Source organism: Centruroides sculpturatus, unplaced genomic scaffold, assembly GCF_000671375.1.
Source record: "Centruroides sculpturatus isolate CEXI.00-Female unplaced genomic scaffold, Cexi_2.0 scaffold258, whole genome shotgun sequence".
Classification (NCBI taxonomy): Eukaryota; Metazoa; Arthropoda; class Arachnida; order Scorpiones; family Buthidae; genus Centruroides; species Centruroides sculpturatus.
The window spans coordinates 755,207-782,645 of NW_019384607.1; the positions used below are offsets into that span (position 1 = coordinate 755,207).

The following is a 27,439-nucleotide window of genomic DNA, read 5'->3' on the forward strand; positions in this document are numbered from 1 at the left end:
AATGCTGTACGGTACATATAAAAACGAGTCCTTTGAAAAATACCAAAAACAATATAACGAAATTTTTTTAAATGTTTAGAGCTGTGTTCGGCCAGCGAGCTTTCGTGTCATATAAGAATTTGACAACGACTCTGATTTTAATGCAATTGTTTCTACTATGACGCGATTTACGAGTTCCAGAAAATTACCGTGTTGTGGAACTTCGCGTAATTAAATGTAACAAGTATTATGAAAAAAATGCAGTTAAAAGCAGAAAACTACATTTTATTACAGGTAACCCCCGTATAACACGGCACTTCTATAGCACGGATTCACTCTAACACGGTTCGAGAATTGGTACCATCCCCCGTATAACACGGTACTTTTATAGCACGGATTTACTCTGACACGGTTCGAGAATTGGATAAAACCCTCGTACAACAGGAAATGTAATAGATTTTTACATACTTAAGTAATAATAGTTCACGAAAATTATTATTTTCGTGAACTATTAGTACTTAAGTATGTAAATTTTCTCTTCTCGCCTTCTGTCGATACACGTGGTCCTTCTCGAAACTTGTTTCAATGTTGCCAGATCGCGACGCTTCTGCTTCTGATGTTGCCGAATGTTTTTCCCTTATTCCATACTTGCTTTATTCTTCATAAGTGCTTAGCACCATATAAGGAAATTTATAAAGACCTTTTAACTAGAAGCAAGCAATCTAAAATTACATACATTTTGCAAAAGGTAAAGCATGGATCTGAAGATAATGCAGAAAAATGCTCAGAGGATAAGGATAACTTGCCAAAAAGAAAACGCTCTCGGTTAATTAATAGTGTTTTTAGTGATGACGAAGAAAACATTGTTTAATTTATATTAATATGTATCACTTAAAAAAATTTTAATGAAGATATTTATCTTAATTATGAAAATATACTAGCATGTTTTTTAATTTTTGGAACCTAACCCTCCTTTTCGTATTAGTTCTTTGTTTCGTATAACACGGATTCGCATAACACGGCAATTTTTTGGAACGTAACTACCGTGTTATACGGGGGTTACCTGTATTTTAAGTTTTCTTTTTATTAATAGCTACTTAAAAGCTCTTTCTTTCTTGTTTACTAGGCTGTTTGGATTCTTACGATCGAGTTGCTGGTGTTTGGGATGCTCGATTGAAATATACAGAAAAGTACCTAAAATCGAAAGTTCCTTTTTTTCATTTTTTTCTGTTATATTTTACTTTTGGGAAATTATTCTTTCAGTTTCCCTGAGTACGAGTATTAGAAAAACTATGGATTCCAGACGAAACAATAAGGGTTCTTATTTTGCCTATACCCTTATATCGAAATCTAAAAATTGTTGGTATCCGGTAAAAAATAAACTTTTTCCAGTATATTATTCCTACATTTTTATAAGAATGCTAATATTTATATAAAGCGTAATAATGTAACTTTATTATAAAAGAAAACCCCTGTTAGTAGGAATTGCACAAAATCGTAAAAATTTTACTTCGATTACTGTATTTTTAACACTAGAAATTACATTCTCGTTCTTCGTATCTACGAATAATCTCCAAATGTTAATTTTCACAAATTTAATCTGACATTAATATTTGTTATAGATTAAGTTTAGAGTTAGACACGTGTCGTGTTTTACTATTAAAAGCAAATGTAAAAATTAACGAAAGAACAATTATTCGTGGCTTGACGATCCGATTTGTTTCGTCTTATATGTTGCAATAAAACGTCCCGATCAGTATAATTATGTAATGAGTAAAACTTTCTGATAAACGAATATAAAGATACGTGTAATGTTAATTAAGGATGCTCTCTAATAATGAGAAGTGTTAAAAGTATAACCGGTTCCTTAGGTCATCCAATAATTGCATTTGCTTTTTATTAATGTTGGGAATAATTAAATAATTTTAAAAGCAAAATTAAATTGCAGGGTTGAATCATTGCACGTAACAAGACGATAAAAGGCAACAGTATTGTCGAACATCATCTCTTCGTTTTAAGATACGTCTTCGAATTTATTAGGTTGTACTGTACGTAAAATTACTTTTAAAATATAGGCCTATATAAAATTGTTTACGGGACTGTTCGAAAAGTGCTGACAATATTAACACGAATTTTATTTATTATTTAGCGATAAATAATACAACACTAGCGACATTTCCGATGGTTTGAGATGATCAATTACACGCATAGAAAGTCGGTAAATGACGTCACTTATCTACTTCCCAACTTTATATGTCCTTAACGCGTTTTTTTATAAAGACAGATTACAATACGATATAGTTTAAATAGATAAAAAATGAAATTAGAAATATAAAATATTTTTAGGCATTGTAAAAAATAACTTAACCTGACAATGCTTTTGGAAATTTTACTAAATTCTCAATAAAATTATTATTATTGTTAAGAATTACTTAATTTTTACTTAAACGCTATTAAAATTCATTAATTTAAAAATCTGTTTTGTTATATACAAGTTAACAATGACAAAAAAGGCAATTTGCCTGTTTAATGCACCTGTTAATTATTTGCAATATAAAAAATATAGTATGTTAGCGAACTATGCTTAATATTTTAATGACGGCGAGAAATATTTTAAGAATAAAATTAAATAAAACTTTGACTACGCGTGACGTTGCGCGTAAACTAACGATGCCAATACACATACTCGTATCAATTAACCACCCTATTTTCTAAAATCGAGTTACTTAAACGCATTTGTTTCTACTTGTACTAGCTGAATTAACGTTTACGTGAGTGAATACTCACGTAAACGTTGTATAATAAACGAACATGTAAAATAACTAAGGAAGATTCCAACTATCCTAAAATGACTAAGAGCCTTCCACGTGGTACTGTACAACTCCTACTTATAGCTTTAACATCGCTCGTGCTTTTTAAATGACTTTATCACCCGCTGCCGGGTTGTGTAATTTCCTTATTATCGCAAGTTTAAGGTACACCAATTATAAATCGAATTCGTTGACAATTTTCCGAGTTTTCCAGAGTTATCCTTGTATTATTCTCGTAATTTTTATACTATTGGACAAATTGAATACCGGATTACTTATCTAAAAAGAAAATTCCGTTTTATTTACAAATTAAAATATTGCAATTATTCAGGTTAATATTTGCCGTTATAACCTTTGGTTATATGCAATTCTTAAAATATTTTCCGTATAAATATACGTATTTATTTAGTAATAAAACGAAGTCGTAAAGCATTCGTATTAGCCAACTTAAAATTCAAAATACAATTTTATTGCTTTCACGTTAACGTACAGTACAAAATATACATCTTTATGTAGAAAATGAGAATTTCTAAATACTCTTCATTACTCTAATCAGCTCGTCGTAAACATATTTCTTTGCGTCAGTTGCCATTATGAAGTCTAGATGACCCCATTCTTCTGAATCCACTCGGTAGTCTGCTGCTAAATTTTGGATCTTCTCTCGAAGTATACTCACGTCTTTAGGATCGGCCAAGTTGTCATTTTTACTCCAGAAAAGCGCAATGGGAGTGCGAATATTTTCTATTTTATACTCAGGAGGTGTAGGCTAATACATAATTATTAAATTAATACACGAAGATGAATATAAGAAAGATTACGGACATAAGGATAGCTATGGATGAGGAATTTGTCACTTACCTGATTGTAGGCTATTACGTTTTTTTCCGGCCCGTAATCGAATTTTTGAAGCTTTTTCGAATTCATCATCTGCGATAGAATCAAAATGATTGCAATTACCGAAATTTTAACTCTATTCGAACATTCGACAGCTTGGCCTACCTGTCCGAAATGAACGATATTCTTGGTAGAAGAACCGGCGGGGTAATGAGACATGTAGACGTCTATGCGACTCTAAAATGCATTTGTATAAGTCGATATAACAGTAATATTTTTCCAGTATCTTTTTCTTACCCTGTTTAGTTGAGACGGATTATATCCATTCATTAGAAAATACACATTGGAACATAAAATATTGAATTTTTCAAAGCCACAGCCGACTTGAGCAAATAATTTCATAACAAAACTGTTCGACAAAAATTCTCTGTATCCTAATTTCTTAGATAAAAGCTAAAAAGAAAACGAAATTTACATTTGTTAATCGAAAGGAGGCGAAATATTTACCATTTCTTACGTCTATGGGGCTGGTTAAGGGGGCAAGTAAACGAAGAGGACTGGTGATGTGACCGACCGTGGCTACCGGTCCCAGAGATAGTACCGCTTTGATCTGAAATATTAAATCTGTTTAATACGGATAGAAGGATCCAGGCATGTAAAATCATTACCTACTTTGTCATAGTCAGGTCTGTCGGAGAGAAGAGCGTAAACTACAGTGTTGCCTTGAGACTGTCCAATATAATATACCTGACTCTGATTAGTTTTATTTAGAATAAACTCTATGGTATCGGGTACATCGTATTTGGCAAATTCGTCAATGCTAAAAAGGAAAAAAAATCTCTTTGTACGTAAACACTTTACACTCTCCGACGTTCGACTTACGTGAAATTCCAAAATCTTTCTTCTTTAGTCGAATATTCAACGTGCTTTTTAGAGTAAGTGTTACCTCTCTGGTTTCCCAACCACACGTCGTAACCGCTGTCGGCCAGGATATAACCTAATTATATTTAAATATTTAGCAACGAATCCAAAACAGCATTACAAAAACCAGTTTCGTAACCGTAAAAAAAAAAAATACATCATCAGCCAGAATTATTCGGAAAGATACCGGTTCGAGGGAATTCGAAACGCAACAGTAAGACTGTTATCGGTGCAAATTACGCATATGGACGATACAAATACGGATTTCAATTGTGTGTGGGTAAATATTTAATTTTATGGTCGAATGGGAAAACTTACCGAACTATTCCAAAAACGAAAACTTACCCAAACTCTGATTAGGGAAATTTAAGACCCAGTCGGTGGCGGATTCCAGAAGACCGTGTTGTAAATAGGCTACGGGACGATTGGCGGTGTTTTGTTTGCCTGATAAACCATAGGGTATTCTTTGCACGGACAAAACATAACCGTCCTTCGTTCGAACGGAATACTCTTCCACAGGATAGCCCTTACTCCTGATGATTTCGGTCTAAAAAAACAGCTTGTTAAATACAAGTGAAAACATAAATTTAACAATACCAATAACACTTGTAAATTTACTATATTTCTGTTGGCGTCGGGCTCGTCCTCGTTCAGTATTGTTAGGATATTTAGTAAATCCAAACAGTTTGCTAAACCTAAGCATAGAAACAAGAGGCAAACGTAGGAACGATGCATATTTGTACGATTGTGTGACTAGTGCGGGAGAATTATCGGCGTTGTTGTTTATATCTGCGCCGATTTATTACGCGTGCCGTACCTCTACCTCGTGTGATGTGTCGCCATCTCTATCGCGTTTCGAATAGTCGACGTCCAAATGTCGTTCATCGGGTACGACAGTCTGCTGCACACCTACGACAAATAGAATAAAATATACATGGAAACTGCATGGATTCGCTGACGATACCTTGATCACGATAACTCACAGAAACAATGAGATTTTACAGGCAGAAGCGAATCGCCTCCTAGAAAAATTTAATGACTGATGTAAATTAAATAAACTATGATATGTGTCAAAATATAATTCTATCAAAGGAACACCAATGAAAACGGGCCTAAGAGTAATGATGAACAACGACAGAAAATACAGAATGTGAACAATCTGAAATATTTGGGCTTAGATTTTGACCATTGATTAATATACGCAATGCACCTAAACCAAACAATGGATAAGGCAATGAAACGACTCTCAAATACACTTCTCAGCCTATCAAATAAAAGCTGTGGTCTAAATGATAAAACAATGAAAGTGATACACAAGGTCTGTGTGGAAACTATGATATTATATGGGGCACCCTTCTGGGCAACTTGGACCAACACCATCAGATTCCAAAAGAAATTAAATAGGATACAACGAACAACTTTTCTGCGGTTGTGTAAAGTATACAGAACAGCCCAACTGCGGCATTAGAAATAATAGCAGGGTTCCCCCTCTGCATCTAAGGTCAAGAGATGTGGAAGTGGCACATAAACAAGAATAGAGTGACATACCGGCCAGACTTTGATGACATGGTGCAATATATTGGGATTGGCCTATTACCCAATATGGATACCTCACTTCTAGAACAGCTGATTAAAGAACGGCCACAACCTAATCAGATCTATAAAATACACCCGGACAAAGTGTCAGACATTGCAATATCAAGTGACTGGGAGAGAAGACTCTACCCGAATTACACGATACATACAGACGGGTCAAAACAAAATGAGAACCTAGGGGCTGCAATTGTAGTTATGAAAAATAAATCGACAAAACCAATACAGTGGAACCCCGGTTAATGAACGTCCTGGTTAACGACCAAATCGATTAACGAACTTTCATTTTGCAAAAATTTTGTCTCGAATAACGAACTTAACGGCTTTTTGTGTCAAATTTGTAAGCTTACTTTCACGAAACTTTCTGAACCACTTACGGCACGTGGAATCATCAATGGCTCCGTCACCATACACAGAACATGTCTTTTTTGTGTCTGCGAAGCATTCTTGCCTTTTCGGAAATAAAAAAGCATAATATGTCGAAAATGCTCCTTATTTTCTACCATTTGTAATGCTTAACAAAATTTTAAAAACACAACTAAGTAACACAACCTTATTCTCAAATACTAGCTGAAATCCCTTTTGTCAAACAACATTCAAATTTTACACATGTGAAGGAAAAAACATTTCAGTGTTGCGTTTTTAGCCAGCTGGTGCTAAAAACGGACGAACTTTTGCATCAACCCAATAGTTTCCAGCCATTCTGGAACCTCACAAATTTCAGTTGCTCTTAGACGTGCGCGAGGGAAGCATTGCTTTTTCGAGTGTGCTGAACTTCGTTTTTAGTTTTGTTATTTATACTGTATATTTAATCAATATGGCACCGAAGAAAGAGAAAAGTGACAGTAGAAATAGAAAACGTTTCAGTGTAGCATTAAAGAAAGAAATTATTGCAAAATACGAGAATGGCATTCGAGTTTCTGACATTGCTAAAGAATATAATGTGGCAAAATCGACTATCTCTACAATTATTAAAAACAAAAAGGCTGCCGAAGTGGCTAAAGGAGTGAATGTGATATCGAAACAAAGATCTAAAGTTTTAGATGAAGTTGAAAAACTGTTGCTAATATGGATCAATGAAAAGCAACTTGATGGAGACAGTGTTAGTGAAGCTATAATTTGTGAAAAGGCTAAAAATTTATATAATGACTTGTTGACCCAGACACCCAGTACAAGTGCAGACACCCAGTACAAGTGCAGACAGGCAGGACTTTAAAGTGAGCCGAGGGTGGTTTGATAGGTTTCGTCGACGAACTGGCATTCACAGTGTCATAAGACACAAGGAGGCTTCAAGTTCAGATAAAAAGCAGCAAAAGCATTTGTAGACGAATTCGCAGAGTTTGTAAAAAGTGAAGGATACGTCTGGAATCGTGTTCAATTTGCGTTGGGTCTTTTTTGGAAAATAATTCCTAGACTATGGTCCCCAAAGTGGTCGATATCGACCCCTTGGGGTCGATAAGAGTTCTCCGGGGGTCGATTAATACACGAGGGTCGAAAGGGGGTCGATTATTACTAAAGAGGATCAATTAAACTGTCTAGGAAAATAATAGAATATTCCAATAAAAGTTCGAAATACGGATATGATCAACATTACTGACTACCCTAGTTATAACTTGAGTTTTTCCTTAGTCTACGCCGCTTTTAGCTTGTGTTACTGTTTTCACTCATCTGGCAACTGCACTAGTGTCGCAAACATCTTATGAACGCTAGTACTTCATTATACACAGACATATGTTGTACTGTTACACTCTAGTAGGGTTGTCACTCTAAGTATTTTATATCTAAATGCAGATATTTTGTCCTTTACAGAGAAAATATCGTAATATATCGAAAATCATTAATATATAGTACAGAAGCGTTTGCAAGGAAAAAAACGTTACAATTGTTCAAGCTCGAACAATCATAAATAATGGCCTTTCAAGTAAAAATGGAGCTATTTAAATCTTCACTGGCACGATCCGACTTTAAATATTTTTCAAACTTGCGAATACTAAAAGAAAATAAAAAGATATCCGACCGTGATTTGGAGATATATATTAAACATCTTGATAAATTAAGAGAAGACTTTAAACCACGTTTCAAAGACTTGGAGAATATGCATGTTCCCGAATGGTTTGCTAATCCATTTGATGAAAAATACATAATAAAGGTAGTGAACCTGGATTAGAAGATGAACTGATTGAAGTATGTGTAGATCTCGAAGCTAAAGTGTTCTTTTAAAAATAAAAACCTCAGTGAATTTTGGAGCAATAACAATATTGCCACTAAATATCCCAAGCTCAGAGCAGAAGCCGAACCTTTCTTACTTGCATTCCCAACTTCGTACATGGTTGAAGCTGGTTTTAGCCACGCGAACGCAATTTTGACAAAACAGAGGAACAGATTGAACTTGGAAAACCGTGGTGATTTGCGACTAAAACTTACCAATTTTCAACCGAATATTAATAATCTTGCTGCTTCTCTTCGGACACGCTCATTCCACTAATATCAACTATTTTAATAAAAAGGTATGTTAACATATTTTTAAGGCATTCAGTAGTAGTCGCAAAATGACAGTAAGAGGTTTTTTTCATCCAATACAACTTATGTTATGTTTTCAAAGATAATTGTGTATTTTACGTATTATGGCACGTACGGTTTAAGAACTATAGGCAAATTTCCATCTATCCATAATTTTGCTATTATTTGTTTTTTTTTTTCTTCACGACTAGGTGTATTAATAGACACAAGGCATTTTTACATCTTCTTTATTCTGAATCTTCTATAGGCCGAAACGCGTATCGGCCGATCTCCACGGGGTAAATGGCAACGATTGAACGTTACGATTTCTATCTTTGTAACTTTCTAACGTTCTCAATCGATCGTATCATTTTCGATTTTTAAATATTTTATTTAAATATTTAAAAAGTAAAAGAGGTGCGATCGATCGAATGTTTTCGTGTATTTATCGACAACGAAGTTCCAAAAGACAAAGTATCGAGAAATACGTAGATTTGCTATAAACTCCATCCAACAATTTCGCGGTATATTTCGTATCGGTATCTAAATAAACCACAAAGTCGCCGGTTTATAATTCTCGGAAAGGTTAAAACGTGCGAAACCGGAGGACGTTGAACCGGTCGGATCCAGAAAGAAAATAGGTTAATTAACGAATACCGTATGAGCGCGTGACGAAATTCGTTTCTTACCTTTCTAATTTTCTCTCTTAATTATCATATTTTGAATGAAATAATACCAAAATCTGGACTGGTAACCCGTATTGTTTCTTCCGGGCAAATACTTTTTCCTTCTCTTCTACTAAAACTGGACGGAAATAATTTAAATGGCAAATTCGAATTTACCCCATTCTATTCTTATTCTATTTAAATTGTTAACTCGTACAAATTAAAATTTCCAATAATACGATTGGAGAAAAGAAAGCGAACGTTGGTCGACTCGAGTGATTTCCGTTTATAAGCGAGATTAGGGAAAGAAAAACGCGGAAGACGATTTCGTCAGTAATAGAAGAATGGAAATTAAATTCCAAGTGGCCAGGAAGACATTTCAATCGTTGTCCTCTGGTAATGAAATCGAATTCTTCCGATTGGAATGTTTCTTAACTACGTGAGATGGCCCAAGTGTTGCATTGCCATAACTTTCAAAATACAACGTAACTATGTAAAGAATAATTCGTATTCACTGCATTATTAGTTGACTCGTTTCTTTTCCATTTAGAAAACCTAATTTCCTTATTTTCGTCTCTCGCGCTTCCCCCCGAAACGTTCTTCACTCTTTAAGCCGAATCGTTGATTTAATCGAAAGACAGACTTTTTCAGATGTGTGCTTTTTACGTAATTATTTAAAAAATTATTCGTATTAAGTGAAATAAATTTTAAAAAAATTACACTTCAATGGTTAATGTAAATGGAGCTGTCATACTGGCGCATTTCTATATATATGTTATGGACAAAGTGATTAATACGGGCATTATGAATAATGACCAACAAAGTCGGGCATTGTAATAAATTTCAATAATTTACCAAATTGATCGGTCATTATGAATACTGCTACCACCTAGTTGGGCAAAGTGATAATAATACGTTGAGGAGTGATCATCCGGCATACGTTAGCCAATCAGAACTTACATCTTACTTGCGAATGAGTATTGCATTTAGTACCGAATTTTAAATTTATGTGACCAGTAGTTAATCTTTCTTCTTTGACAAAAGTAACGATCATGGAGGAATCATTAAGTGGTATGAATAATCACTTCAACAACCGATTAAACGAGTTAATAGCAGAAAAAGGTGAGAACAATCAAATTTTTACAAAATCAGCATATTTGTCAATGATACAAAAAGTGAAAGAGTCAAAAATGAAAGTTATTTCTAAGTTACCGGAAGAATATCAGCGTTTACGTAGATATGACATTGTATCTATCGGAAATTTAGAAAAATTAATTATGCCTGTAAAAGAAGGTAATGCGATTAAATATTACGTTCACACGGATGAAATATTAATATTTCAGATATTTCACGATGTCCATATTGCTATTGGACATGGCGGTAGAAACCGTATGGAAAAAGAATTAAGTACGAAATATAAAAATATTACAAGGTAGATAGATGATCATAATTTATTTGAACTTGTGTGAAATCTGTCAGAAAAAAAAATAATGTTCCTAATAAAGACTTGGTAGTTAAACCAATTTTATGTAATAAAATGAACTTGAGATGTCAGTTCGATCTTATAGATATATAGTCGCAAGCCGGTGAGGAATATAAATTTATACTCGTGTATCAAGACCATCTAACTAAATTCGTTCAACTACGACCATTAAAAACCAAAAGGACTAAAGAAGTAGCATATGTTCTTTTAGACATTTTTACAATTTTCGGTGCACCGAGAATTCTACAAAGCGATAGCGGCAGAGAATTCGCCAATAATATCATCAAAGAAATGTGTAATATGTTGTTTGAGTTAAAAATGGTGCATGGAAAGCCCAGGCACTCACAAAGTCAGGGTTCAATAGAAAGATGTTATCAAGACGTAGAAAATATGCTTAGTTCTTTGTTGGAGACTAACAATACTAACAAATGGTTGGAAGGATTATGTTTTGTACAACTGATGAAAAATCCAGCGCATTATACTGGTATAAACTGCAGCCCCTATGAGGCCATGTTTGGAGCAAAGTTAAAAGTTGGACTAAAGAATTTTATACCTAACGAATTGTTGATTAACATTAATACGGAAGAGGATCTAGAGAGACTTTTTAAACTATCGACGAAGTAAGTCAAAGTTGCTCAAACTCTGAAAGTCCGGGTACCGTGCAAGAAAGCATTAGGAAAGATTATTTGATAATGCCATCCTTACATAGCAATATAACTGATGAAGTTCAAAGATCTACATCGTCTTCACGTGAAAAAATCTAAACCAGGATGTTATTAGTATTACAGAATTGGCGAATGAAGAAGAAGAAACAATCCAAACAATTGATCCAAAAATAGAAGAAAAAATAAGAAGTGTGTCTAAAACAAGGGAGATGGCTTTGTTTATTCTTAAAAAGCAAGCAGAAAAAATGATTAATATATCAAATTCCAAATACACAGCAGCTAATGTTGGTGATACAGTAGGGATTCGTGTACCTGATGTAGATCGAGCCCGCAGTGATGGAAAAAATATTCTGTGTTGTTGTTGCGGTTAAAGATAAAAACCTTTACAAACTGGGTACCAAACATAGCATATTAAATCTATTATATTCCAGAAACCAATTTATTGTTTGTAAAGAAAACTTCATTTCTGTTGGAAATGTACCGGGTGCAGAAATTCGCAGAAAAAAAGGCTATATTCGATGCTGCTGCAAAATTGGTTGCAAATCTAATAGATGCAAATGCTACAAAGAAAAAATTATGTAATTCCAAATGTCATGAAAATCTTAATTACTCAAATAAATAACTAAAAAACATTTAATTTTTTATATAATTTATACCAAAAATTGTTAATAATACTTTTCGTTAATATTAGTTTAATTAATATAGTTAATAATACTTTGATATATTTTACAAAAAATAAATATTTCTAAATGAAATAAGTGGAGGTTTTTTTAATCAAATTTAAAATTCTGTACTAAACACGATAAGCACACACAATTCAGAGTGCCGATTGGCTAGAGTTTATCGGATGATCACTCCTCAACTTATTATTATCACTTTGCCCGACTAGGTGATAGCAGTATTCATAATGACCGGTCAATTTGATAAATGAATCATATTTATCACACTGCTTGCCCTATTTGGTCATTATGAATAATGCCCTATTAATCACTTTGTCCATAACAATAATGACCGGTCAATTTGATAAATTATTGAAATTTATTACAATTCTCGATTTTGTTGGTCATTATTCATAATGCTCGTATTAATCACTTTGTCCATAACATATACACAGAAAGAAAGCAGACGACCGTGGGAGCTGGGGAAGTAAACTCGGAGACTGGGTTTGTTCGAGATTTACTTTTCCGCAAAATGAATGACATAAGAATTAATTGTTAATGCGCAATTTAACGCTTGATTATCGATTTAGTCTACGTATAGAACGGTTATTTTATCGATTATCTCGATGACAGATAATTTTACGGTACAAGGGACAAAAACCGGTGGACGTATCGTTTGCGTTAGAAACGAAAATGGAGTTGGAAGGAGGATTTACGAATTTCTGCGGATCCCGTTTTTGGGTAATGTATGGCTCGAAAATTTTTATCGTCAAATCAAAAGTAAACGATTTCTACTAATTTATTCGTTAGAAAAAAAACTAAGTTACGACTCCTCCATCATTTCCTTTATTATTTTGTCTTTCTGTTGGTTGTCACACAAGTAATCGACACCAGAAAACTGTTAAGTTTTATTAACACTTGTTATTAACACAAATTACAATTGTAAGCGCATTGTAATTTGGCCGATTTTTATCTCCACTATAATAAGATTAACAAATAATTATTCTCGTTCTCACTTGCTGGAAATTTATTTATTTATTTTAAGAAAACAAGAATTGGAAATCGTTCGGGATGTAGTCTGCTTCTTTTCTTCTCGCGAATTAAACCGGAGATGGAAAAAAGACGCGGTAAGCACTGGTGTATACAACACCACTGACGAGAGAAAATTAAAATTCATTTCTTACAACTTTTAAAACGCTTTTAAAAAGTATTTACTATGACCAATTTTCTTTATCGGACCGTCCACCCTGCGATGGTTGGCACGCGTTAGTAAAAGTTACTTATTCATTATTCAAACGTTTTAAATTTTTGGTCCGGTCCCCCTCCTTGCCTACTTCCGGATCGCCCATTGCTATCGGTCGGAAACGTAATCCGTTATAATAAATTCCTGGTTCCATTGGCTTCTGGGGCCATATTGAAGGTATTCGTAGTATTGGAAGTTACGTTGTATCGAAGTAACGATCGAGATCACGAATGGCCAGTACTTTCTGCTATCGAGTATTCGCCAATCTCTACGTAATTTAAATCGCTCGAACTCTTCTCGTTAATTCGTCCGAATTCCTTCGATATTCTTCCAAACTATTGCATTTATTTCAATGTTTCGAAACTGCAAAAACTATGATTGATCGAAGAATGCCATCGATGACTATTCCTCTTTTGATGAAAAGTGGGTTCTGGCGTATTTTTAGTGTTGTGAATAAAACAAATACTTGTAAATAAAACATCGAAACCAGTTATAAATTTAAACTAGATGCCGTACGTTATCAATTTGTTAATTTTATGTCCAATTCAAACATTAAAAGTTTCGAAATGAAAACGAAATCTCGAATGGAAAATTTTCACTTAGCCGAAATTCTTTCCTTATGTATATGTGCGATAAACAGCAAAATCTACATATATAAAATTACTTGTCCTGACTGACTGACTGAGTCACTAATTCCTCATCGCCCAGAGCAAACCGCTGAACCTAAACAGGTGAAATTTGATACACAGTTAGGGTACGTCATGGAAACGCACTCTAAGAAAGGATTTTCCGAAATTCCCCATCGAGAGGGAGAGCATTAAAACTAAATCGGAAGAACGGCTTCTACTGTACTATTTTAGATGCGATTTTTTGTTTTCAACTACGTTTAGTCTTCATTTAGTACTTAGGTGTATTAAACTGGTAACATTTCAGACATTGTTATAAATATTTTTATCTATTTCGATTTTAAAAATGTTCCAACCGTTTTAAATTCGAATTTGTTAATGCATATTGGTTCGATTATAGAACTATTGTAAACGTTCCAGAAATTGATCAAATCGAAAATAGTTCGTTTGATTCTCGGCAATTCTCATCATTCTCAGCGGTAGGTGTTATATAACAATTACTATAGTTGTTGAAATACTGAATATACATAGGGTTTGCTTGCAAAATCCTCGCGGACAAAGCTGCAAGTAACAGCTAGTCATTGATATAAATAGATTTTATTGTTTTTGTTGTAAAATTATTGATAACAAATACTGTATTTGATCTTAGATTTAATTTATATTATTATCATTATTATTATTATCGTCTATTGATTATTGATGAGATGCGATTGATTCGCGCTATATTTGATACGAGATAAATGCTTAGATTTGAGATTAAAATTATATCGGTACATTGTGTAAGNTAAGTGGAGGTTTTTTTAATCAAATTTAAAATTCTGTACTAAACACGATAAGCACACACAATTCAGAGTGCCGATTGGCTAGAGTTTATCGGATGATCACTCCTCAACTTATTATTATCACTTTGCCCGACTAGGTGATAGCAGTATTCATAATGACCGGTCAATTTGATAAATGAATCATATTTATCACACTGCTTGCCCTATTTGGTCATTATGAATAATGCCCTATTAATCACTTTGTCCATAACAATAATGACCGGTCAATTTGATAAATTATTGAAATTTATTACAATTCTCGATTTTGTTGGTCATTATTCATAATGCTCGTATTAATCACTTTGTCCATAACATATACACAGAAAGAAAGCAGACGACCGTGGGAGCTGGGGAAGTAAACTCGGAGACTGGGTTTGTTCGAGATTTACTTTTCCGCAAAATGAATGACATAAGAATTAATTGTTAATGCGCAATTTAACGCTTGATTATCGATTTAGTCTACGTATAGAACGGTTATTTTATCGATTATCTCGATGACAGATAATTTTACGGTACAAGGGACAAAAACCGGTGGACGTATCGTTTGCGTTAGAAACGAAAATGGAGTTGGAAGGAGGATTTACGAATTTCTGCGGATCCCGTTTTTGGGTAATGTATGGCTCGAAAATTTTTATCGTCAAATCAAAAGTAAACGATTTCTACTAATTTATTCGTTAGAAAAAAAACTAAGTTACGACTCCTCCATCATTTCCTTTATTATTTTGTCTTTCTGTTGGTTGTCACACAAGTAATCGACACCAGAAAACTGTTAAGTTTTATTAACACTTGTTATTAACACAAATTACAATTGTAAGCGCATTGTAATTTGGCCGATTTTTATCTCCACTATAATAAGATTAACAAATAATTATTCTCGTTCTCACTTGCTGGAAATTTATTTATTTATTTTAAGAAAACAAGAATTGGAAATCGTTCGGGATGTAGTCTGCTTCTTTTCTTCTCGCGAATTAAACCGGAGATGGAAAAAAGACGCGGTAAACACTGGTGTATACAACACCACTGACGAGAGAAAATTAAAATTCATTTCTTACAACTTTTAAAACGCTTTTAAAAAGTATTTACTATGACCAATTTTCTTTATCGGACCGTCCATCCAGCGACGGTTGGCACGCGTTAGTAAAAGTTACTTATTCATTATTCAAACGTTTTAAATTTTTGGTCCGGTCCCCCTCCTTCCGGATCGGCCTTTGCTATCAGTCGGAAACGTAATCCGTTATAATACATTCCTGGTTCCATTGGCTTCTGGGGCCATATTGAAGGTATTCGTAGTATTGGAAATTACGTTGTATCGAAGTAACGATCGCGATCACGAATGGCCTGTACTTTCTGCTATCGAGTATTCGCCAATTTCTACTATAAATCGCTCGAACTCTTGTTAATTCGTCCGAATTCCTTCGATATTCTTCCAAACTATTGCATTTATTTCAATGTTTCGAAACTGCAAAAACCACGATTGATCGAAGAATGCCATCGATGACTATTCCTCTTTTGATGAAAAGTGGGTTCTGGCGTATTTTTAGTGTTGTGAATAAAACAAATACTTGTAAATAAAACATCGAAACCAGTTATAAATTTAAACTAGATGCCGTACGTTATCAATTTGTTAATTTTATGTCCAATTCAAACATTAAAAGTTTCGAAATGAAAACGAAATCTCGAATGGAAAATTTTCACTTAATCGAAATTCTTTCTTTATGTAAATATGCGATAAACAGCAAAATCATTTATATAAATAGGTCTTATTGTTTTTGCTGTAAAATTATTGATAACAAATACTGTATTTGATCTTAGATTTAATTTATATTATTATTATTATCGTCTTTGATTATTGATGAGATGCGATTGATTCGCGCAGTATTTGATACGAGATAAATGCTTAGATTTGAGATTAAAATTATATCGGTACATTGTGTAAGGAATTCGTCACGTTTGAATATGTAGGCTACTATTGCTGAAACTGAATATTTCGTATCGTAAGAACTAATTCCGGTTTTAAATCGTAACAAGGATTTCTGTTGAAATTTGATTATTGCTTAAGTAATATTCTATACGAACATTTAAAATATTAAATAAATATATCAAAATAAAAGTAAAGGACTATAAAAACCTTTGTATTATTAAATGCGATTTATAAGAATCGACTTAAGTAGCATTTGGGTTCAAAGAAAACTTGAATGCTGCCTACAGAGGTGCTCCGTATTTATTGCTACGCTCTGCAGATTTAACAACGAACAATGTGCAAAACACTTGATTTGCTGCAAACAAATTAAAATAGCGAATGGTTAATAATAAATTTATAACTACTGAATGTGAAAATTATTGATGATACGTTTAATTTCAGACTGAAGAAGTTTGGAACGGAGAGACGTTAGTGTTGCCAATATGCTTTCGAAACATTGCTTTTGTTTGGATTCCGTGTGGATTTCTATGGCTATTTATGCCTTTGGAAATATATTTTATTTACAGAAGCTCGGAAAAGGCAATTCCGTGGACGATACTTAATATTTCTAGAATGGTGAGTTATTATGTGAAATTATATATCATTACATATTCAGTGGCGTGTTATCCTATCGGGAAAAAGGGCAATTGCCTAGGCCAGGGATGGCAAACCTTTTCGTGTTCACGTGTCATATTGTAAGCATACTTATCTTTAAAGATGTTTATGCGTGCCAAAGTTTCAGACTTCGAATAACGCTATTTAAAGAAATTAAACGAATACGCTTTAATTAGAATAAATGTAAAAAGGCTGATTGAAAAAAGGATGATCAGGTGATAAACCAAAAAGATGATTGAAAAAGACAGAAATCGCATGATAAATTACGTCCCAGATGATTTCTCCCTACGTGCCACTTTGGGCACGCGTGCCATAGGTTCGCCACCCCTGGCCTAGGCCCTCAACCAATCTTTTATAAGAAAAAATTCCCTCAAAAGAAAGTGTCTGAAGTCAATATTTCACTGCACTGCATTGCACATGGGGCCTCTAGTTCAAATTCGCTTGGCCCCCATGAAGTTATGTCCTGTTAACGAAATAACCAAGTAATTAATAAAAAATAACACAATTAATAATAATTAGGAAAATTAAAATGTGATACTAATGAATATATTTTATTCAAACAAGAAAAACTTTATACTTATTTAAAAACCGTAATTGATTCCACAACCAATGAACCTTTTTCTTAGACAAAGACTGAAATAATGTGAACTAATGCCATTAAAGTAAAATTGATTATCTTAGAAAACATTTTGAACAAAAATACAGTACTGTATAAGCCTAAAGTCTTGAGATAATAGATGTATTTATGTTTAAAGAAAAAATAAATTAGTATTTATACTCTTACAAAACATGTTCAGAATTTTAAGAACTGACATAAAATATATTTTTGAAGATATATCAATAGCTATTGTAACTTATCTGAATGTAAAATTTTATTTGTATTTCTTATTAATAATTATGAATTTCAATAAAGTAATTTAATCTACTTTTATTTTTATTCCAGGTACTAGCTCTTTTATTAATTGCAGTGTCAATAATTGATCTAATAAATGATTTACATACTTCACCCAATTTACCTCCTGTCTATATTGTTTCTAATATTATTTCAATATGTACTTTGGTAAGGAATTTAAGTTTATTTAAAATTTAATTAATAATATATAATATTCATCAAGGATTTTATTCTTTTTTTAGGCTTTATTCATAATTTTAGCTATTTGTGGACAAAGAAAAGGAATTTATTCATCTGGAATTATTTTTATATTTTTGTTGTTAATGACAATCGGAAATTTTGGCTTCTATTATTCACATTTAAGCAATCTATTTTTGGAGGTAAATGCATTTAAATTGAATAATAATAGTTTATTTTCATTATGTAACTGTGTGTTTCTTTTTATTTAAAGGTAGATATTCATGTTAATACAGTTAATTATATTATAGCAATGATACGTTTTCCTCTAATATTAGCAGAATTTCTATTCTATTGTTTTGCTGATAAGATACAAATTGAGGAAAAACTTGATATGCAGGTTAGTGATGTTTGAAATTGATAATATAAAAAAAAAATTACTAAAAATGATAAGATTAAATTTTCAGAAAGAATGTCCTATCAAATATGCATCATTTCTATCAAAACTATTATTTTGGTGGTTTACAAAGTAAGTTAATTTTTTTATATATTGTTGGATATTATTTTAATTTTGTATTTAAAAATAAAAAGCTGCTCATATATGTTTAATACAAATATATTGCAAAATAATTTAAGAAATTTCAATTCTTCAGAGGTAAGTTTGTGCTGATTTCAAAAATTTTAAAATGAAACCTTAAATACTAATGCAATCATAAATTTGCATTCACATAAAAATTCAAAAAACACATTTAATTTGATAATAAAATTATTTTTAAAATCATATGTAAAGTTTATCATAAAGAACAATTGATTTAAAATATATGAAGAATGTTTAAATACTGTTTTTATTTTATAGAAGCAATTGTAAATTGCAAATTTTGAACAAAATGACAAATTATTACTAGAATAAGAAAACAATAATCAAACACAACACTTCATATTTATCTGCTTTAAATAATGTAGAAAGTTACTACTAAATCATTTCAGAAAGTAAAAACAAATATAGAGGTATATTTGCAATATTATACTATGAATTAAATATTCTTTGGTCTGATAAGAATAATCTTGCTGTAGTTAAATGAAATAATGGATTTCTGTCTGAAATAAAGATTGAGTAAGTTTGGTTAATGAATAATACAAGAAAAATGAAAACTCATCCTTGGGCAGTAAAAATTATTTTTATAAATATTAATGTCTTCAGAGTAATACTGAAATATAAAGTATACAAATATCATTGGAATTTAATTCTGGCCATTAGTCAAAATACTGAAATAAAATCTAATAATGATGAATATTTATTAATAACCATTTCTAGTCTTTCCACTTAACTAAAAAAATGTACTGATTATAATATGTTAAAATACATTTTTCAGCTTTTTATTAAAATTTTCATATAATATAATAAAAGTGCAGGTAACCCCTGTATAACACAGCACTTCTATAGCATGGATTCACTCTGACATGGTTTGAGAATTGGGTAAAACCCTCGTACAACATGAAATGTAATAAATTTTTACATACTTAAGTACAAATAGTTCACGAAAATAATAATTTTCGTGAACTATTAGTACATAAGTATGTAAATTTTCTTTACTCGCCTTCTGTCGATACACATGATCCTTCTCGAAACTTGTTTCAATGTTGCCAGATCTCGACGCTTCTGCTTCTGATGCTGCCAGATGTTTTTCCCTTATTCCATACTTGCTTTCTTCTTTATAAGTGCTTAGCACCATATAAGGAAATTTATAAAGATCTTTTATCTAGAAGCAAGCAATCTAAAATTACAAACTTTTTGCAAAAGGTAGAGCATGGATCTGAAGATAATGCAGAAAAATGATCAGAGGATAAGGATAACTTGCCAAAAAGAAAACGCTCTCAGTTAATAGTGCTTTTAGTGATGACAAAAAAGACATTGTTTAATTTATATTAATATGTATCACTTAAGAAAATTTTAATAAAGATATTTATCTTAATTATGAAAATATAATAGCATGTTTTTTAATTTTTGGAATCTAACCTTCCTTTTCGTACTAGATCTTTGTTTCGTATAACACAGATTTCCATAACACAGCAATTTTTTGGAACAAACTCCTGTGTTATACAGGGGTTACCTGTAATTAATAATTTAATATTTTTAATAGTAAATTTTCATCTTCATAACTAATTACTATTAAAGGTATGTTAGGGGGCAAAGCCAAGAGCATTTTGACCTAAAATATCCTTTGTGCATGCATTACAGGTAGTTCAAATTATTAAAGATTTGTTGTAACTAATAATATAAATTCTATCCAATGCGTTGAAATCTCTGGTGGAAAATAAACTCTTCACAACAGTACAAGAACTGGACATAAGTCATATGACCATTTAACATCATTTCGAAGAGCTGGGAAAAGGGCTTTAGTTGGAAAAATCTGTGCCACATGACCTGCTGCTAGCTCAACTTGAACATTCTGTCAATCAGCACATTTCACTGCACTCTCATCTCCCAGCTCCATTTTTGGATGAAATTGTTATCAAATACAATATAAGAATATTAAGCATTGTTCAGTGACTAAGTCCTGGAGATAAAGTGGCACTTCAGCTGACAACCAACCTTCATCCAACAATGATGTTGCTTGGTGTGTGATGGGATATGCAAGGTGTGATACATTTTGAGCTGCTGAGAAGGAATGAAACCATCATAGCTGAAATTTACTGTCAGCAATTGGACCATTTGATGGAAGCTCTGTGAGAAAAATGCCCAGACTATGTTCTCTATCATCATGCTAATGCCTGTCCACAAAAGAGCTCTTATCACCTCTAAAAAAACTGGAGGAACTGGAGAAATGGTACATCCCCTTATTCCTTAGATCTTGCTCCTTAAAATTATACTTACTTTGGAGCTTGCAAAATTATGTTGAATGAAAGAACTTCAATTCTCAGGAAGATCTCAAAAATGTAGTATTGGGATGATTTGATTTTAAATCAAGAGAAATTTTCCATTAAGGTGTCAGAAAATTGCCTGAAAGACGGCTTGAGATTATATCCAATAAGGGACAACACATTGATTACTGAAAAATAAACTTTCTGCAAATAAAATTTTCAATTATTTTGGATAGAATTTGTTACAACCTAATAATTTCATTGATATAGATTAGAAGAATAACATATTTGCAATAACATATTTGGAAGAAAATGAAAATGTTGTATAAGATTAAAAGAATTTCAATAGAAATCATTTGAAAGTAAAATTTTTGAAATTTATTGAAATACTTTTATCTTAAAATTTTACTGCATCAATTAATATTATAACTGATATATATTTGTAAAATATAAATATTTCATTCCAAAATAAAAGTGATATTGTAAGTCATTGAATCCAAAACCAAGCATAATATCTAGGATCATAACATAGATATTATCATTCTTCTGTCAAAATACTTAAAATTTTTGCTAAAACACTGGCTTCTATCGTTAATGATTGCCATCAAAACATTATTAATAATTCCATTAATACATTACACATAGTTTGACATTATTATTATTTTAAGCACATTATTATGTTGCTGAAGTCAGATTTTGTAAAATTTTTGTTGCATTTAATTTTTCTAGCAAATTCAATTATAAAATTTTTTAAGACTCTTCTATGAAATGATAGTTTATAAATTAATTGTATAATCCAGGGATGTCCAGCCAATGGGCCACACTTAATATTTTTATGTGGCCCACTGCACCCTAAATTCTTTAGGTATATTTTCATTTATTTTGGTAAAATATGTCGTAAAAGTTATTCTTGTTTCACTGGATACACTTTGATGTCATAATGATGTAATTTGTGTTAAAGAACTGTTTTATCTAGAGAACTGTTATGTATGTGGGATAGTACATACTGTTGTGAACAATTCTTTTCATGCATAATGAAAAACATCAAAACTGCTGAAATAGGTTGAGTGATTTGCATTTAACTAATATTCTTTGAATTAAGACTAGTACTATAAAAGCAGATATTGACAATATTATAAAAGGGAGACAAAGTCAAAAATTGCATTCAGTTTATTTTTATTTTGTGCAAGTATAATTTCTTTTTTTACTGTCAATAATACAGCCTTTTTTGTAATTATATATATTTGTTATTAAAATTTGATATTCACATTTTGAACTTTTTAACAGTATATATTTATATAAAGTACCTTTTGTGGCCTGCTGAATATACCTAAATTTCTAATTTGGCCCATTAGGAAAAGGTTGGACAACCCTGCTTTAGGACATACATAATTAAAGGATATATGTTTTTCTTTAATATTAAACTATGAAAATTACTGTAATTTAGCAGCATTAATTTTTATTCAAATTTTTTTCTACTTCATAGACCATCTTCCAGAATTGCTCTATTTTAGAAGAAATTTCTGAAAAAATAACATTCTTATAATACTAGAAAATAACACAAATATTCCTATACAAAATATAATTACAAATCAATTATATTATCATAGTCTAATAGATACTAACACTACAAAATAATTTGTTTTGTTAGTGTTATCAAATATTAAATATTAATGTATTGTCTGAGGTATTATTTGTCAGAAATGGCTCTGTCTGAGCTTTTTTTTTTTTGTCTTGCATGCTTGTTTCAACTGCCCATACCACTTTTTTTCAATGTATTATCAATATAAAAAATTATTATATAAAATCCTCATTTATAATAAAAGTTTACTGATATGAAATAATTTTAAGTGTGCAAAATTTTTCTGTTTGATATTCTTGAAGAATAAGTTAGAGATGAATTAAAATAACATGCTCTCTGAGGTTTTTGTTGAGGTTGTATTTAACTTTACATGTTATATTTATGTATGCATATAGTTGTGCAAGTGTATATATACACAAAAGTCTTATACATATGCATAGAACTTGGCATCATCATATTTTCTAAATACTATCTTTTAATTTATTAGAGTATTTTATAGAATGTGTGTGTGCGTGTATCTAACTAATTCATAAAAATTTTTTAAAAATCCATTTTTGTCATTTTGTATTATTTTAGTAAATGAAAAAGACTTCTAAAAATTAATTGATTAGTTATTCAATACCTGTAGTTAGAATGTGTTAGACTAACATTAGAGTAACTCTCAAACAGGTAGCTGCTATTTTGAGAATGACATTTTATTCTATCTTAACCTTTGGCAGCTTTCCCTGTATAAAAAAATAAACACTTCATAATTTAAAATTATATAAATTTCTTTTTCTTTTAGTGTTTTAAAATTACAATATAAATAGTTTTTTGCAACAAGTTTACTTTAATGGTTATTATATTGATTTTATATAAATTATCGGATATCTTGAAATAATTTTTAAAGTTAATAAAAATAATTAATTAAACTTATTGTTTTTTATACAAATATAGCTTAGCAGTTTTGGGTTGGAAGAGACCATTAAAACAGTCAGATTTGTGGTTATTGAGGCCTGAAGATGAAACTTTGAGCATACTTCCAACATTCAATTATTATTGGAAAAAACAAATATGTGATTCAGAGTAAGTTATTAGGTTAGAGAAATTCAAATATTTAGCTGAAATTAACATTTAATTTGATATTTGTCTACTCTGGCCTAATAAAATATCAAATCAATCTTACTTAAATACGAATTATATTAATTATTATATTTATATTCAGTTTAATTATAATTTATACTCATAGATGGTGTTTAGTGATAATTACAATTTTAAAAAAATATATATTTACCATATTTCTTCACATATAAAAGCATCTTCTTATACTTGAGTATGCTCTTATAGATGGGGTAAAATTAGCTCTATATTCTGCACAGTATTTATTTAAAAACTAGAATTTTTATGTTTAGTCAAATGAACTATTTTCAACGTTTACAATCGTTCTATAATCGAACCAATATTCGAATTTTATGTTCGAATTTAATTTGAACAAAACATTTGAAATAGAAAGCCACTTTCAACCACTTTCAGCCTCATATCTCCCGCACCCTTATAGCTATCAAGATGCAACCACCCCTATGCATGAATGGAGACTTGGGGCTACCACCACATACAAACACCATTCACGTGTGATGTGTAGTTTTGGCGGAAAAGTGAAATATAGGGACATACATGTCCATTTATATATATATATATATATAGATAACACAATCACTTAAAAATTCTATAGTATCAAAAGCATTTATTTTATTTTAGCCTTTTACTTCTAATAATAGTTACTTCAGAGATATGACTGAATGGTTACAAAATCAGTACATTTACATTTAATATGCAGGACACAGTAGTACAGTAGTACTGTAAGCCAAAACAAATTGGCACATACGAGCATGCTCTTATAATCAAAGCAGGTTGTGTGTATCAAAAATGCAAAAATGATATTCATACAAAGCATGCTTTTGTGTGAAAATATGGTATATAATCAAAGAACTTATTGAAATATTTTAAAAATTATTAAAATAAACTTTTGAAGTTATAATTAAGTNTCTACGTAAACAGAGAGGTCAGGTCTCGTGCTGACGTCACTAACTTGGCATTCCTGGCTAACATTGTAAAATAGGGATCTGGCTACCCTTGTAGTATATAGTCCTTGAGTTCAGTCAGCTTCTTTTATCTACGCTAACTTCTACTAGTGACGTCATTGTTTTTGTCTCGTCGTACGATTTGCAAGATGGCTGCCCGTGTTGAACTAAACGTATACTGTATTATTACTAGCAGGTAGGCCCGGCGTTGCTCGGGCAAAAGTAACGATAGCGAAGATTAAGATTGTTACGTTATAGTCAATCTTATCCGTTTTCAAAGGATGCAAGAATTAGGTCCCCCTCTTTCTAGACTAATTAGAGAATTTTTAGATGGGTCTAAAAATATAATCGATTTTCCGCAAAAACGAAAAATCTGCATCTGCGTCTGTAAAACTTTCCCATCGCTTTCTCTTACGGGACATTCCAATTTTCAGCGCTGACTCAGCGCTGATCTCAACATTCGTTAAAATTCGTTCCTTTTTTCAACGTTGAGGTAGCGCTGTTGTCTGCGCTGACTCAACACACTCAGCACTCAACAGACATGTTGACTGCTACTTTCCAATGAATTGTGGGTAATTGGTAAGACATTTGAATGGAATCCATCTTGCTGAGAATGGAATTATGGGAACGTGCGATCATAGATTTTTCTTAAAACGTGCGTTTATAGATTTTTCTTAAAACGCGCGTTTTGCGGGCACTTTACGGGCGCTTCGAGATATATGTGCTGCCATTTTCTTGTACATTCGATCGCGCGCTTTTGGGACGCGTCGTCTTTTATAGCGACGATAGAGGAGCCACACACAAGCAATCACTTCCACGTCCATTTCCAAACCGAGCCAGTGTGCACGCTCCACTAAACGCTCGTCGAACGCCGAGCTAACGCGCGTTTAAAAACGCCTAGTGTGTACGCAGCCTTAATCCTGTTTCTCTCCCCCGTGGGGAGGAATTTCGAAAAATCCCTTTTTAGTGTGCGTTCTCGTGACGTACCCTAACTGTGTACCAAATTTCAACTTTCAACTCCTAACCGTTTGGGCTCTGCACTGATTATTATGATTATTACTAGCTGTTACTCGCGGCTTTGCCCGCGCGGGTTTTTCAAGCAAACCCCATTTACATTCAATATTTCAATAACCATAGTAATTGTTATATAACACCTACCTCTGAGAATGATGAGAATTGCCGAGAATCAAACGAACTACTTTCAATTTGTTCAATTTTCTGGAACGTTTACAATCGTTCTATAATCGAACCAATATGCAATAACAAATTCGAATTTAAAACGGTTGGAACATTTTAAAAATCGAAATAGATAAAAATATTTATAACAATGTCTGAAATGTTATTACTTTAATACACCTAAGCACTGGATGAAGACTAAATCCTCTCCCTCTCCCACCCGCGGAGGAATTTCGAAAAATCCTTACTTAGTGTTCGTTTCCATGACGTACCCTAACTGTCTACCAAATTTCACCTGTTTAGGTTAATCGGTATGCTCTGGGTGATGATGAAGCAGTGAGTGAGTGAGTCATTCAGTCAGTCAGTCAGGACAAGCAATTTTATATACAGTATAGCATCGATTATCCGACTCAATTGAGGACTGGGGTTGGTCCGATAATTGAAAAGTCAGATAACCGAAAAGTATGTAAAAATCCATTATTAGTGTAGTATATTATTATATCCCATGTAATTATTACTGTATATTAGTATATCGCTATTAACCTACTTCGCGTTGAATTTTCCTCCATGTTAAGCCTATCAAATTTGTTAAAAAAAATAATAATCGTCGCTATTGTATCGTTAAAAATTAGAAAATTAAGCTTCGTTTAAATACTGGCTCCCTTTTATGGTCGATCCAGTGTTGCCAGCTAAAATACGTAAAAATAATATTAAAGTAGCCAAGACATAGCCAAATATTGTAGCGCCACATCACTAGCGGACATTTGAATTTGTCGACTAGAACGCGGTCGGTTAACCGAGGTGATGGTTAATCGGGGGTCGGATAATTGATGCTCTACTGTATTTAGATTATTATTATTTTGATTAGTGGGTTATACTCGGTTGACACCGGTGGCTGTGTACTATGCCGGACCAGAGTCAAGGCATAGCAACTAAAATTAAATAAGTGTCAGTGTCTGTAGTCAGGAATTTCCTAACAATATGTCATTTATTCAATATAGTGGCCTTCTGTAGTGTGATGTATGCATTTCTACTCAATTGTAATGTTCCCAGGCCTTTGTGTAGTGTGTGTGGTATCAGACCAGTACAGGAGAGAACGATAGGTACAATAAGCACACTATCCATCCTCCACAGATGCCTTATTTCCTGGACGAGTTCTGTGTACTTGCTAATTTTTTCAGTGTATGTGTTTTGTGCATTGTGAGTGTTTGGAATGGTTATGTCTATAATGTATGTGATTTTATTGTGTTTGTCAATGAGTGTGATGTCTGGTCTGTTGTGGTAAATTGTTTTATCTGTGATTATGGCTCTGTCGTA

The 27,439-nt window shown here is 32.3% G+C and overlaps 3 protein-coding genes across 3 annotated transcripts; 2 read left to right on the forward strand and 1 right to left on the reverse strand.

Annotated features, from left to right (window-relative positions):
* Positions 1-3,236: 3,236 nt before the first annotated feature.
* Positions 3,237-5,317, reverse strand: LOC111625170 (lysosomal acid lipase/cholesteryl ester hydrolase-like). The gene is made up of 9 exons (XM_023368233.1): positions 5,163-5,317; positions 4,890-5,091; positions 4,506-4,620; positions 4,296-4,443; positions 4,141-4,233; positions 3,921-4,076; positions 3,789-3,860; positions 3,648-3,716; positions 3,237-3,555 (listed from the first exon to the last, which is right to left on the reverse strand). Exons 1-9 carry the CDS (start codon positions 5,277-5,279, stop codon positions 3,319-3,321), a joined length of 1,209 nt encoding a protein of 402 aa, XP_023224001.1. The 5' UTR covers positions 5,280-5,317; the 3' UTR covers positions 3,237-3,318.
* Positions 5,318-6,954: 1,637 nt separating this feature from the next.
* LOC111625179 (major centromere autoantigen B-like) lies at positions 6,955-7,353 on the forward strand. The gene has a single exon (XM_023368242.1). The coding sequence runs from the start codon at positions 6,955-6,957 to the stop codon at positions 7,351-7,353; it is 399 nt and encodes a 132-aa protein (XP_023224010.1).
* A 3,749-nt stretch (positions 7,354-11,102) lies between these two features.
* On the forward strand, positions 11,103-24,028 carry LOC111625180 (multidrug resistance-associated protein 1-like). The gene is made up of 8 exons (XM_023368243.1): positions 11,103-11,404; positions 14,378-14,456; positions 17,161-17,334; positions 18,317-18,433; positions 18,508-18,645; positions 18,717-18,842; positions 18,910-18,971; positions 23,823-24,028. Exons 1-8 carry the CDS (start codon positions 11,103-11,105, stop codon positions 23,953-23,955), a joined length of 1,131 nt encoding a protein of 376 aa, XP_023224011.1. The 3' UTR covers positions 23,956-24,028.
* Positions 24,029-27,439: the final 3,411 nt, after the last annotated feature.